At 43.6% G+C, this 15,717-nt stretch overlaps 1 protein-coding gene across 1 annotated transcript in view; it reads right to left on the bottom strand.

Moving 5' to 3' along the window:
* The window catches only part of cacng3b (calcium channel, voltage-dependent, gamma subunit 3b), a 31,302-nt gene that overhangs the window by 5,433 nt on the left and 10,152 nt on the right, over positions 1-15,717 (bottom strand). The window contains exon 2 of the mRNA XM_078418513.1: positions 10,086-10,169. Coding sequence (XP_078274639.1) covers positions 10,086-10,169 — 84 coding nt within the window. The remainder of the gene's footprint in view (positions 1-10,085; positions 10,170-15,717) is intronic.

The raw sequence follows: 15,717 nt of genomic DNA, 5'->3' as shown, positions 1-15,717 counted from the left end.
GCCGCAACTGGACACAATTTCTGCAGCTGTAGTCATCAGGGATACCAGCAGTTTCCCTGACTTCCCACATGCTGCCAGAGGTACACTGCACCATTCTACCAGTCAGCGCTACTGCACTGACACAAGAAAGAAAAAGCACAAGAATCAAACGTAACAGGCTACACAACAGGTGCAACACACACCTTTACCTTGTACCCATGTCTCCTCAGCCTCCTCGCCAAAGACTCTTGAGTCAAAGACTCACATTTGTCTTCAACACAGCACTTGTGTATAAAATCATGAGAGGAATAGATTGGGTGGACGCACAGAGTCTCTCGCCCAGAGTGAGGGAATCGAGAACCAGAGGGTGAAGGGGGAAAGATTTCATCGGTATCTGCGGGGCACCTTTTTCATGCAAAGGGTGGTGGGTGTATGGATCGAGCTGCCAGAGGAGGTAGTTGAGTCAGGATCTATCGCGATGAATTAGACAGGTATATGGATAGGACAGATTTAGGGGGATATGGGCCAAATGCAGTCAAGTGGGACTAGTGTAGATGGGACATGTTGGTCAGTGTGGAGAAGGTGGGCGGAAAGGCCTGTTTCCACACCATGACTATGACTAACCTCTACACTGCCTCTCTCCCAACATGGCCACTCCAAATACACCACACCACTGCACCTTGCCTACTTTTTATTAGCTGCTCAATTAGCCAATTTAGATGATCCAACCTATCCACGGACTTGCTTTCAAGGCTCTCACACTGCTCCGACCTGAAATTGGCTCATTTGCAGCTTTTCTCCATTTAAACAAGACAGGCAATCCCTGCGTATGATGTGGCAGTTACCATCCCAGAAAATGGTCAGCATCGCTGTTTCCATTACGTTAAACATCATCTGTGCATGCATCAAGGAACGTGAGCTGTAAAGAACTAAAACTGCATTTATTCATTTACTTCTCTGTACATACATTCCAAGAAAGCAAATTTTATTCCATATCCCAGTTCAGTTAGAATATGGAACATAAAACAGCACAGCACAATCTTCATAAAGGCTTCCGCAATCTCCTCCCTTACCTCACACAATAACCTGGGTAAATCCCATCAGGTCTTTCAAGAGCTTTAACAACTCCTCCTTGATCACAAACTGTCCTTGCATATTTAGTGTTCTTCACACTTACTTTACTGTCCTCCATCTCTTTCTCCTTAATGAAAACAGATGCAAAGTACTCGATTAGTACCTCTCCAACATCCCCAGTTTGGGGATTTTCTTTAATCTGGAACTCACCAAAGCCATTTCATGGTCCCCTTTGGGCCTTTCAATTATCTGCTTGAGTTCTTTCCTTTTCTTTATATTCCTCAAAAGACCTGTCTGATTCCATCCTCGTAAATCTTGTATGCGCTACCGTTTTCTTTTTAACCAAATTTAAAACCTCTTCAGTTCAAGTTCCCTTTGTCATCTTTATTCCTCCTCCTCACTGGAACATGCCGGTTCTGAATGTCAATTGACTGATCTTTAAACGACTCCCACCTGTCAGATATAGACATACCCGATGACAATTGCTACCAGTGTACCCTCCCAAGTTCCTCTCCAATACTGTTTAGTTTAGATTAGTTTAGAGATACAGCATGGAAACAGGCCCTTCAGCCCACCACTTCCACACCGACCAGCTGTCCCTGCACATAAATGCTACACTAGGGACAATTTACACTTATATCAAGCCAATTAACCTACAAACCTGTACGTCGATGGAGTGTGGGAGGAAACTGAAGATCTCAGAGAAAACCCACATGGTCACGGGGAGAACGTACAAACTCCGTACAGACAGCACCTGTAGTCGGGATCAAGTTGCAGATTGGCTTACTCCAGTTTAGTGCTTTCCCACAAGGTCCAGCATTCTCCCGATTCAAAATATCTTAAAACTTATGGAATTGTGTTCACTATCCCCCAAAATGCTCTTCCACCGAAATAACAGTCATCTGGCCAGGCCAATTTCCCAACACAAGCTCAAGTATGTTCCCCTCTCAGGTTGGACTATCCACATACTATTTCAAGAAACCCTTTTGGATACACCTTACAAATTCTGCCCCATGTAAGCCTTTGGCACCAAGCAATTCCCAGTCAATATTAGGGAAGTTAAAGTCACCGACTAAGAACCCAGTTTAACCATTAAACCCTGTTTAACCATTAAACACCTCACACTTCCTCCTCCAAGTCATTAATAACAATAATAAATAACTGAGGGCCAAGGGTTACTGGTGGTTACTCCACCAGTAACATCCTTCTAGACTGACAAATACCTATTTATTCCCATCATTGGCTGTGTGATAACCAGTCTTTAATCCACTCAAACGCACTTTCCCTCTTATCATGAGCTCTTGTGCACCAGTCTTTGGTGACGTAGAACATGGAGCATACAACAGTACAGCACAAGGACAGACCCTTCAACACACAATGTGTGTGCCGAACATGGTGCCCAGACCATCACTTATCTACCTGCACATAACCCATATCCCTCCATTCCCTGCATATATTTTTGTCTTTCAAAAGCCTTTTAAATGCCACTAAAATATCAGCTTCAACTAACACCTCCCTTCCCACCCCTGCAGCACTTCCCAGGCACTCAACACTGTCCAAAAAAAATTACCATGTAAAAAAAACTTTCCCCATACATCTCCTTTAAACTTTGTCCCACATCGAAGGTCCTTCCTTCCTGCTGCCATCAGACTGCACAATCAGCACTGCTCCCAGCACACCAGTAAATAAAGATAATTACTGTTATTTTATTTTTTTAATGAACGCTTATTTATTTTTGCTATCCATTTTGCTGCTGTAACCCTGCAAATTTCCCCGTCGTGGGACGAATAAAGGATTTTTATTGTTATTATGTTGCCTTCTGGATGTCCAACTCCACATCTACAAGTTCCCCATTGTGCACTCTGGTTGTTAAATCCATGAGAATACGTCAAATTTTATTTACCTCTAATAAAATCATGTTGACTTAATATGATTTTAACATTACAAACTATTTCTTCTTTGATAGTATCCCCCAGGATTTCACAACTAACCAACATTAAGTTAATAAGCATATCCTGCTTTTTATCTTTCTTCATAAGATCAGAAAACCATAAGACGCAAGAGCCGAAGTAGACCATTTGGCACATCAAATCTCCTCCACCATTCACTCATGGATGATATATTTTTCCCTCTCAACCCCATTCTCCTGCTTTTTCCCCATAACCTTTGATGCGTTTACAAATCAAAAACCTATCAATTTCCACTTTAAAAATACGCAATGTCGGCCACCAGCAGCAATGAATTCCATAGATTCACCACCCCTTGGCTACTGCGATTCCGCCTCATCTCCATACTAAAGGCACATCTTTTTATTCTGAGGCTGTGTCCTCTAGTTCTAGACTCTCACATGACTAGAAACATTCTTTCGTCATCCACTCTATTCAGACCTTTCATTATTTATTAGGTTCCAATGCGATTTCCCCCTCATCCTTCTAAACTCTAAACTCCAATGAGTACAGGCCCAGAGTAATCAAACGTTAACCCAATCATCCCCGGGATCATTCTCGTAAACCTCCTCTGGACCCTCCCCAACGCTAGCACATCTTTCCTCAGATATGGGGGCCCAAACTGTTCACAATATTCCAAATGTGGCCTGACCTGCACCTTATAAACCCTCAGCATTACATCCTTGCTTTCATACTCTAATCTAAATGAATGTTAGCAATGCATTTCCCTTCCGTACAACCAACTCAATCTGCAAATTTGCCTTTTAGGCATCCTGACACTGCCAAGTCCTATTTCTGAATCCTCTCCCCATTTAGAAAGTAGTCTACGCACGACGGTACACTTCGTTATACCGTATTCCATTGGCCACTTCTTTGCCCACACTCCCAACCTGTCCAAGTCATTCTGTAGATAGCCTGCTATTTCAACACTACCAGCCCCTCCACCGATCTTCATATTATCCCCAAACTTGCCCACTAAGCCATCAATTCCATCATCAAGATCATGAACAGAAAACATGAAAAGTTGCACACTCAACACTGACCCGTGCACACTACTTGGCACTGACAGCCAACCAGAAAAGGCTGCACTCTTTGCCTTCTGCCCATCAGCCAGTCTTTATTCCAGTTTAAGATACAGCGTGGAAACAGACCCTTCAGCCCACCGAGTCTGCGCCCACCAGCGATCCCGCACATTAACCCAATCCAACACATACAAGGGACAATTTACAATTGTAACAAGCCAATTAACCTAAGTCTTTGGAGTGTGGGAGGAAACCGGAAATCCCAGAGAAAACCGATGCAGATTACGGGGAGAACATATAAATTCCGTACAGACAATTCCGTAGTCAAGATCGAACCCAGGTCTCTTGTGACGTAAGGCAGCAATTCTACCACTGCTCCACCGTGCCACCCTGTCCATGGTAGTACCTTGCCTCTAATATGATTGCTCCTCTCTTGTTTAGCAGCCTCACGTGTGGCACCTTATCAAAGGCCTTTGAAAATCCAAGTGCACAACATTCACTGACTCTCCTTTGTCTATCCTCCTTGTAACTTCCTCAAAAAATTCCAACAGGTTTGCCACCAAGATCTCCCCTTAACAAAACCATGCTGACTTTTGCCTATTTGATCATGTGCTTCCAAGTACCCCAATAGCCCATCCTTACTAATGGACTCTTACCAATCTTACCAATTATTGTATTCAAGCTAACCGGCCTATAATTTCCTTTCTTGTGCCTCACTTCCTTTTTAATTAGTGGAGTTACATTTGCAATTTTCCAGTCCTCTGGAACCATTCCTGATTCTAGTGATTCTTGAAAGATCACTTCTAATACCTCCACAACTGCAACAGCTACCTCTTTCAAAACCCTGGGGTTTACCAGCTAGAGTGTGGTCCTGACCTCCCATCTACCTCACTGGGGACCTACAGTGCATCCAGAAAGTATTTAGACCCCTTCACTTTTTCCACATTTTGCTACATTACAGCCTTATTTTAAAATGGATTAAATTCTATTTTTTTTAATCATCAATCTACACACAATACCCCATAATAAAAAAGCAAAAAGTGGTGTTTAGAAATTTTTGCAAAGTAATTAAAAAGAAATAACTGAAATATCACATTTACATAAGCATTTAGACCCCTTACTCAGTGCTTTGTTGAGGCACCTTTGGCAGCGATTACAGCCTCAAGTCTTCTTGGGTATGACGCTACAAGCTTGGCACACCTGTATTTGGGTAATTTTCCCCATTCTTCTCTGCAGATCCTCTCAAGATCTGTCAGGTTGGATGGGAGTGTCGATGCACAGCTATTTTCAGGTCCCTCCAAAGATGTTCGATCGGGTTCAAGTCCGGGCTCTGGCTGGGCCACTCAAGGACATTCACAGACTTGTCACGAAGCCACTCCTGCATTGTCTTGGCTGTGTGCTTAGGGTCGTTGTTCTGTTGGAAGGTGAACCTCCGCCCCAGTCTGAGGTCCAGAACGCTCTGGAGCAGGTTTTCATCAAGGATCTTTGTACTTTGCTCCGTTCATCATTTCCTGGATCCTGACTAGTCTCCCAGTTCCTGCTGCTGAAAAACATCCCCACAGCATGATGCTGCCATCACCATGCTTCACCGTAGGTATGGTATTGGCCAGGTGATGAGTGGTGAGGCTTGGCATTCAGGCCAAAGAGTTCAATCTTGGTTTCATCAGACCAGACAATCTTGTTTCTCATGGTCTGAGAGTCCTTTAGGTGCCTTTTGGCAAACTCCAAGCGGGCTGTCATGTGCCTTTTACTGAGGAGTGACATCCGTCTGGCCACTCTACCATCAAGGCCTGATTGGTGGAGTGTTGCAGATATAGTTGTCCTTCTGGAAGGTTCTCCCATCTTCACAGAGGAACTCTGGAGCTCTGTCAGAGTGATCATCGGGTTCTTGGTCAGGTCCCTGACCAAGGCCCTTCTCCCCCGATTGCTCAGTTTGGCTGGGCGGCCAGCTCTATGAAGAGTCCTGGTGGCTCCAAAGTTCTTCCATTTAAGAAGGATGGAGGCCACTGTGCTATTCGGGACCTGCAATGCTGCAGAAATTGTTTTATACCCTTCCCCAAATCTGTGTCTCGACACAATCCTGTCTCGGACGTCTTCGGACAATTCCCTCGTCTTCATGGCTTGGTTTTTGCTCTGACATGCATCTATGGGACCTTATATAGACAGGTGTGTGCTTTTCCAAATCATTTCCAATCAATTTAATTTACGACTGGTGGACTCCAATCAAGTTGTAGAAACATCTCAAGGATAATCATTGGAAACAGGATGAACGTAAGCTCAATTTTGAGTGTCATAGCAAAGGGTCTGAATACTTATGTAAATGTGATATTTCAGTTATTTCTTTTTAATTACTTTGCAAAAATTTCTAAACACCTGTTTTCACTTTTTTATTATGGGGTATTGTGTGTAGATTGATGATTAAAAAAAATGAGTTGAATCCATTTTAAAATAAGGCTGTAACACAGCAAAATGTGGAAAAAGTGAAGGGGCCTAAATACTTTCTGAATGCACTGTATGAACTATCTTTAATCGCACTTTATCTTGTACTAAATGTTGTACCCTTTGTCCTTTATCTGTGCACGGTGGATGTCTTGATTGTAATCATGTATGGTCTTTTATTTTACTGACTCTCTTAAATTTCTGGCACGTTGCTGCGAAGACCAACGCAAAAACCTTATTCAGTTTAACTGCCATTTTTTTGTTTCCATTACTACTTGTCCAGCACCATTTTCCAAAGGTCCAATGTCCACTCTTGCCTCCCTTTTGCTCTTTATGCATCTGAAATACTTTTGGTATTGTCTTTTATATTATTGGATAGCTTACCATATTTAATCTTTTCTCCCCTTATTACTTGTTTAGTTGCCTTTTGTTGGTTTTTAAAAGGTGCCTAATCCTCTAGCCGCACTTATCTTTGCCAATTTATATGCCTTCTCTTTTGCTTTTATGTTATAATTGACTTCCTCTGTCAGCCACAGTGGCCTCATTCACCACTTGGTATGTTTCTTCCACATTGGAATGAAAAGATTGTGCGCCTTCCAAATTACTCCCAGAAACTCCTGTCATTGCAGCTCCGCGGTCATTCCTGCTAGAATGCAAGAGGAGTTTAGAAGAGTTTAAAAATGCACTGAGTTTAGAGGAGTTTAGAAATGCACTGTAGATTTGTGGCATCATTTAGAGGTACAGAGGACACGATCTCCACTGTGTGACAACTCCAAGAGAAATGCAGAGAGCAGCAATGCCCATCACCAGCACCAGAGTCAATGTTACTTCCGCTCCAGAACCATCGGCAACCCTCTCTAGAACCGACTTCACCACTGCTTTGTAACCAATACCAAACCTGCTTTGGAACCAATGTAATGATGCTCAAGGAAAGGCAGTGCCCACAATGGTCCATTATTGGCTATGGGCTAGGTAATGATGAATTATACAGACTGTGAAATTCAACAGGACAACAGTGAAACTAGTACAATGACTAGGGTGGGGGAGGGGCAGAGAGAGAGGGGATATAAGGATTACTTGAAATTAGATAAATCAATATTCATACTGCCCAAGCGAAATATGAGGTGCTGTTCCTCCAACGTGCATTTGGCCTCACTCTGACAATGGAGGAGGCCCAGGCACAATGGAGGAGGCCCAGGCACAATGGAGGAGGCCCAGGCACAATGGAGGAGGCCCAGGCACAATGGAGGAGGCCCAGGCACAATGGAGGAGGCCCAGGCACAATGGAGGAGGCCCAGGCTCACACCTATGGCACTTTCCTCATCATCCCTCTTGGTTACTTCAAAAAATCCAATCACTATTACTCCTAGCTATGATGTTCTTAGTCTCTTGGACAATCCTGAGGTCAATCAGCTGCTGCTGCAGTTGTGTAAGAAGGAACTGCAGATGCTGGTTTACACCGAAAATAGACACAAAATGCTCAAGTAACTCAGCGGGTCAGGCAGGATTTCTGGAGAAAAGGAATAGATAATGTTTTGGGTTGAGACCTTTCCTCAGACCTCCTGCCACTCCTCCTTACCCATGCTGACCAAGATGCCCCATCTACACTAGTCCCACCTGCCCGCATTTGGCCCATATATCTCTAATCCTTTCCGATCCATGTACGTCCAATTTTTTCTTAAATGTTGTTATAGTAACTGCCTCAACTACTTTCTCATTCCATATACCCACCACTTTTTGTGTGAAAAAGTTACCCATCAGATTCCTATTAATCTTTCCCCTCACACCTTAAGCCTATGGTCTTTGGTTCTTGATTTCCCTACTCTGAGTAAAAGACTGCTCATTTACCCTATCTATTCTAAAGATGTGCGGTTTGTAAATTAACTGGGCTCTGTAAATTGCCCCTGATGTTTAGAGAGTGGATTACAAAGATGGATAACAGAACCAATGTGAACGGGTGATCGCTGATCGGCGTGGACTCAGTGGGCCAAAAGGCATGTTTCCATGGTGTATCTCTAAAACTAATAGCCAGAACTATCCATGTATTTCTCACTTGTTTTCTCACTCATTGCATAAACTCTCTGTCTCACTTAGAGTATGTAAATAAACATAATGATCCTAGCAACAAGGAACGCAATTCATTGTGTACTGCTGAAACATATGTTAAGAGTTTGGCACAAACTGTAAATGCCTTCAGTGATGAGCAGAAGGTTTGAAGGAGGTGATAAGTCAAGGTGGTAAATTCTGGGGGAGGAACCAAGGAATTGGGATCACAAAATTAACTAAACAAAGATTTTGGGATTTGAACATATCAATCATCAAAAATGCAAATACATGTAGGTAACGCATTCGATAAATAGCTTTTGGTGTTTAATAAGCAGGGTACAACAGTTGGATAAGTCTAAATGCTCTGTTTATATGCCATAATATACAATGTGTATTATTGAAGATATCACCACCAGAAATGCACTGCAGAATGGATCCAAAGTGATGAAAATTTGGGAGAAATTTATTTGCATAGAAAACGATTGAGAGTCTGAGAATTTTGACGCCCAAAGCCATAGAGGTGGAAACTGTTGCATCTTTTGCCGGAAATATAACAAACATTTAAAACAGTGCAAAAAATGATTTTGCATTACAGGAATAAAATATATTGATTGGAATTAGTTTTTTTACTTCTCTGAGTTTCTATGGTCAACAGAACTTTGCAAAACTGCCTAAATATATGAGGGAAAGTGAGGAGTAAGGGAGGCCTTAATTGTAACATGTAACATATTAAACTACAAAGAATAAAGCTGGAATATTAGTCAACATATTGGTAAGCCAGCTGACTCACATTTAAACAAGAGCTAAGTGGCAACAAGAAATGAGACATTTTTGTGTGTGAGCTTGGCAGAGATGAACAGACTCAGCCACGAGCAGTGTGGTCTTCGGTTATTATGACTTTTCTGCGTTTTATCTTAAACTAGACCAAGTGGACCCACTGGGCCCAAACCTCTCCTGCATTGGTGCATCACCCTCTCCTCGCCCCCTGTCCCCCCTCCTCCCTCCCCTCCCCCATCCCTCCACCCCCCTCCCCCATCCCTCCACCCCCCTCCCCTCCCCTCCCCCTCCCCCTCCCCCCTCCACCCCCCTCACCTCCTCCCCCTCCCCCCTCCCCCCTCCACCCCTTCCCCTCCCTCCACCCCCTCCCCTCCCCCCTCTCCTTCCCCTTCCTCCTCTCCCCACTCCATCCCCCTCAACCCCCCTTATCCTCCCTCCTCCCCCCTCCACCCCCTCCCTCCCTCTCTCCCTCCCCCCTCCCTCCCTAGGAGATAGATTTAAACTTTAAAATGTGAATAACTTGAAAAATATAACACCGATTTCAATGAAACTTCTTCCATTAGCACCAAAGGGATGACGGTGAGTAAGATGGGCCTAAAATTGTCGCGCTATCGTGTACCGTTTTGGCTGTAGTTCAGGAATAAACAAACAAACAAATGAGAGTTTTAGTATATAAATGACGTGTTGACTACACAGGATGGGTTTATATCTGGTTCAGAGAGATTAATCACGTCTTTAAATTTCACATTCCCTTGGGAATAAAAAAACATTCAAACTGTGTGGAATTCTCTTGGACACTTACGCAGTAAATATTCCGCTGTGTCTTGTTCATAGTCTGCATCCTCGGGGAAATGATCAATTATTTTGCAGACTCCTCTGAAGGTACCTAATGGAACACACATTTTAGAGCAAATACGCACTGATAAAAGCCCCACAAGAACAAAATTGCGTTCAATCTTTTAAATGCCAAAAGGTTTCAAGCCTGGGGAAAGGTGATCTTTGAAATTAATTTGAGGTGTTACGCTGAAGGTTGGTATGTTTTATGCAGATCACAACAACATGAGGAAAATATTTAATTGTCCACATTCAGTACATAAGAGTCATGAATACACACAAGAAAAAAACATCCAACTTCAGTGGATGGTGCTTTGACCTTGATAACAGAAATAAATAGTACCGCTACCTGAGGGATGTGTGGTTTAAAGTTAATGACAAGTGTCAAAAATACCTGAGATTGCCTGAGAGATTACCAGCGAACATCTTTAAAGAATCAGTGCTCTATGAAATCCAGTGGAATGTACAACAAACATAGAACAGTGCAGTGTCAATGCCGAAAATGATGCCAAGTTAAACTAATCTCCTCTGCCTTTAATTGATCCATATCCCTCCAATTCCCTGCATATCCATGTGCCTATGAAAAAGCCTCATCTGTGCCTTCTCTGTGCATAAAAAACTGGCCCTGCATGTGTTCTTCTTACACCTTGAAGCTATGCTCTCTAGTCTTTGACATTTCCACCCTGGGATAAAGGTTCTGACTGTCTACCCTATCTTTTCCTTTCAAATTTTTACATACGATCCGGCCTCCTCTTGGCTTTCGTCGCTCCAGAGAAAACAATCCAAGTTTGTCCAAGATCTTTTTATAGCTAATATTCCGAATCCAGGCAGAATTCTGGTAAAACCTCCAAAGCTTCCACACCCTTCCTGCAATGGAGTGACCAAAACTGCACACAAAACTCCAAAATACAGCCTAACCAAACACCTATAAAGCTGCAACATGACTTACTGACTCTTCTACTCAATGCCCTGACTAATGAAAGCAAGCATACCATATGCCTTCCTTTCAACTCTATCTGCTTGTACTGCCATTTTCAGGAGTGCTAGGACACGCAGTCTACACTGGGACACGCAGTCAACGCTGAGACGCCCAGTCTATGCTGGGGTATGCAGCCTATGCTGGGACACGCAAACCTGTTGCACACATAGCCAGTGTTGGAACACAGAGTCCTGTTACACACAGTTAGTGCATAGATAGGAAATGCAGTCCTGTTACGCACATTTGGTCCTGTTCTGTTACATAGTCAATGCTGGGACATAGTCAATGCTGGGACACAGTCCCTGATACACACAGACAGTCAGCGCTGGTTGTGCGTGTAATAGGTTATTTTACATAGGCGATTGTTGCTGTTATATACAGTCCTGTTATACACTTTCAAAATTGGGACTCTTAGTCCTGTCACATGCAAAGAGACTTCTTACAGTGAACATGTATAGAGAATAGGGCCCCTCAGTAGCCAAAGAGGTAATTTCTGTGTGGAGCTGCAAGAGATGGACAAGGTACTCAATGAGTATTTCTCCTCTGTTTTTATTGTGGAGAGGGACATGAACACTGGGGAACTTGGGCTAGTTAATGGAGAGGACAATCCGTAGGAGGTGGTGATGGATGTCCTATTGTATATGAAGGTAGATAAATCTCCTGGGCCTGATCAGATATCCGAGGACACTGTGGGAAGCTAGAGAAGAAATTGCAGAAGCCTTGGCTGAGATATATCATCATTGGACACAGGGGAGGGGCTGGAAGACTGGAGGGTATCTCATGTTGTGCATCTGTTCAAGAAGGGCTGAAAGGAAAAGCCTGGGAACTGCAGACCAATGAACCTAACATCCATGGTAGGCAAGTCCCTGGAGAGTATTCTGCACTATAAGATACATATGCATTTGGATAGACAGAGGCTGATTAGGAATAGTCAGCATGGTTTTGTATGTGGGAGACCATGTCTTACGAATCTGATTGAGTTTTTGAAGAAGTAACCAAGAAGGTTAATAAGGCCAAAGCTGTAGACATTGTCTATATGGACTTCAGGAAATGCCTTTGATAAGGTTCTGCATGGTGAGCTGCTCTGGAAGATTAGGTCGGATGGCATCCTGGGAGAGCTAGCTAACATTAGTTTTTGTTTTAGAGATACAGGAAACAGACCCTTTGGCCCACGGAGTCCATGCTGACCAGTGATCACCAGTTCACCAGTTCTATCCTACACACTAGGGACAATTTACAGAAGCCAATTTACCTATAAACCTGCACATCTTTGGGATGTGGGAGGAAACCGGAGCACCTGGGGAAATTCCACATGGTCACAGGGAAAACGTACAAGTCCATTCAGAAAGCACCCATAGGCAGGATCAAACCTAATTCTCTGGCACTGTAGGGTGGCAACTTTATCACAGCACCACTGTACCCGCCGTTCGACAGAGAATTGGCTTCATGGAAGGAAGCAGAGGGTGATGGTGGAAGGTTTTTTTCTGACTGGAGGCCTGTGACTAGTGGCCTCAAGGATCAGTGTTTAGCCCATTTCTGTTTGTGGTTTATATCAATGATTTAGATGCCAAGTTACAAAGCATGATAAGTTTGCAGATGGCACTAAAGTGGGTGGTATTATAGATAGTAAAGATGTTTGTTACAAATTACAGCAAAATCTTGATCAGCAAGCTACGTGGGCTGAGGAATGGCTAATGAAATTTAATGCAGATAAAGTGCAAGGTGTTGCATTTTGGGAAGTCAAACCAGGCCAAGTCCTTCACAGTGAATGGTAGGGCATTGTAGAGCAGAGGGATCTAAGATTACACGCTTGGGACAATTATACCAAGCCAATTAGCCTACAAACCTGTAAGTCTTTGGAGTGTGGGAGGAAACCGGAGAAACCCCACACAGGTCACAGGGAAAATGTACAAACTCTGTAGAGTTAAGCACTCATAGTTAGGATCGAACCCAGGTTTCTGGCGCTGTAAGGCAGCAACTCTACCACTGCGCCACCATGTCGCCTTTTGAAAAAGACTGTGACCATTCACTTACCTACGATTTTTTTAACATCTGTAAGATCACCTCCTATGCCTCAGGAAGAAAAGTCCCCGTCTATCCAGTCTCTCCTTATACCTCAAGCCCCAGGTTCTGTGAACATCTTTGTGAATTTTCTCTGCACCCTTTCCAGCTTAAAGACATCCTGACTATACTGGGTGACTAGAAATGGGCACAATACTCCAAACGTGGTGTCACCAATGATTTGTACAGTTGTAACATGACTTCCCAACTGGAAGGTTGACACAAAATGCTGGAGTAACTCAGCGGGACAGGCAGCATCTCCGGAGAGAAGGAATGGGCGACGTTTTGGGTCGAGACCCGTCTTCAGACTCCTACACATGACGTCCCAACTCATGTACTCAATACCAAGACCGATGAAGGCGCCAAATGCCTTCTTAACAATCCTATCTACCGATGTTACCACTTCCAGGGACTACATATGTGTACCCCTTGGTCTCTCTGGTCTGCAACACTCCCCATGGCCCTGCCATTTACTGTTTAAGTCCTGCCCTGGTTTAACTTACAAAATGCAACATCTCAGGGAGGAGTTAATGCAATATGCCATTCCTCTGCCCACATTCTCAGTTGATCTAGATTCTGTTGTGATCTTAGACAACCTTTCTCACTGCGCCACCAATTTTGGTATCATCCACAAACGTACTGATCATGCATACTGCATTGCCTCCATGACTTTCTCCACAGTAAATACAGAGGACAAATATTCATTGAACATCTCGTCCATCTCTTTTAGAATCCGCACATAGATGACATTGATCCTTATTCCCTCCCACCAGAAATTGGAGGAACAGCACCTCATATTTCGCTTGGGTAGCTTGCAGCCCAACGGTATGAACATTGACTTCTCCAACTTTAGATAGTTCCTCTGTCTCTCTCTTTTCCCCCCCTCCCCCTTCCCAGTTCTCCCACTGTCTTCCTGTCTCCACCTATTTCCTTTCCTTGTCCCGCCCTTCTGACATCAGTCTGAAGAAGGGTCTCGACCCGGAACGTCACCCATTCCCTCTCTCCTAGATGCTGCCTGACCTGCTGAGTTACTCCAGCATTTTGTGATACCTTCGATTTGTAACAGCATCTGCAGTTATTTTCCTACACTTATTCTCTCCCTAGTTACCCATTTGCTTTTAATTTACTCATAGAATTGAATTGAATTGAATTGAATTAAATTGAATTGAATTGAATAAATTTCATTAGCTAAGTATGTACACAAACAAAGAATTTGCCTTGGTGCTTTGCTCGTGAGTAACAACACGACATACAGTAAACAATCAAGAATAAAGAATCTCTCAGAATTCTCCTTTAATCTTATCTGACAGAGATAGCTCATGTTTTTTTTTTCTCTGCCTGATTTCCCTTTTAAGTGTTCTCCAACATCCCTTATACTCCTCAACAGATTCACTTGCTTCCTCCATTCTTCTTTACAACTGCTTTGTATCCTGTTGTATCTTTTGTCAACCTTCTTCACTGTCCACAACTCCACCAATGTTTGTGTTGTCTGCAAACGTACTGATCAGCCCACCTATATTTTCATCCAGGTGATACACATATAGTCATAGAATCATTCAGCGTGGAAACAGATCCTTCAGCTTCAACTTGCCCATGCTGACCAAGATGCCCCATCCACACTAGGCCCACCTGCCTGCATTTAGCCCACAACCCTCTAAACCTTTCCTATCCATGTACCTGTTCAAATCATTTAAATGTTGTTTAAGTACCTGCCTCAACTACCTCCTCTGGTAGGTCGTTCCATATACCCACCACCATCTGTGTGAAAAGGTTGTGCCTCAGGTTCCTATAAAATCTTCCCCTCTCATCTTAAACCTATGTTCTCTGGTTCTTGATTCCCCTTCTCTGGGTAAAAGACTCAAGATCCCCTCATCTTCCCCTCATGATCTCTATAAGATCACCCTTCATCCTCCTGCACTCCAAAGAATAAAGTCCTAGCCTTTCCAACCTCTCCCTATAGCTCTGGCCCTCAAGTCCTGGCAATATACTCGTAAATCTACTCTCCACTCTTTCCATCTTAACAACATATTTCCCACAGCAGGGTTTAGTTTAGAGATACAGTGCGGAAACAGGCCTTTTTGGCCCACCGGGTCCACGCCGACCAGCGATTCCCGCACATTAACACAATTCTATACCCACTAGGGACAATTTTTACATTTACCAAGCCAATTAACCTACATACCTGTACGTCTTTGGTGTGTGGGAGGAAACCGAAGATCTCAGAGAAAACCCACACAGGTCACGGGGAGAACGTACAAACTCCGTACAGACAGCACCCATAGTGGGGATCCGGCGCTGCAGGGCAGCAACTCTACCGCTGCGCCACTGTGCCGCCCAAGGGTGACCAAAATTGAACACATTACTCCAAGTGTAGCCTCACCAATGTCATATACAACTAACATCATGTGCAACGTCATGTACATTGTCATGTACAACATAACATAACATCCCAACTTCTATAATCAATAATAGGCACAAAATGCTGGAGTAACTCAGCAGGATCTTCTTGACCAGCCTTAACTACCTCTGATGCCACTTTTATGGAAATATTTACCTTCAC

The sequence above is a fragment of the Rhinoraja longicauda genome, chromosome 21, assembly GCF_053455715.1.
Source record: "Rhinoraja longicauda isolate Sanriku21f chromosome 21, sRhiLon1.1, whole genome shotgun sequence".
In the NCBI taxonomy this organism is placed as follows: domain Eukaryota; kingdom Metazoa; phylum Chordata; class Chondrichthyes; order Rajiformes; family Arhynchobatidae; genus Rhinoraja; species Rhinoraja longicauda.
Note: the sequence above shows the minus strand (reverse complement) of the source record. Positions and strands in the feature narration are given on the sequence as shown.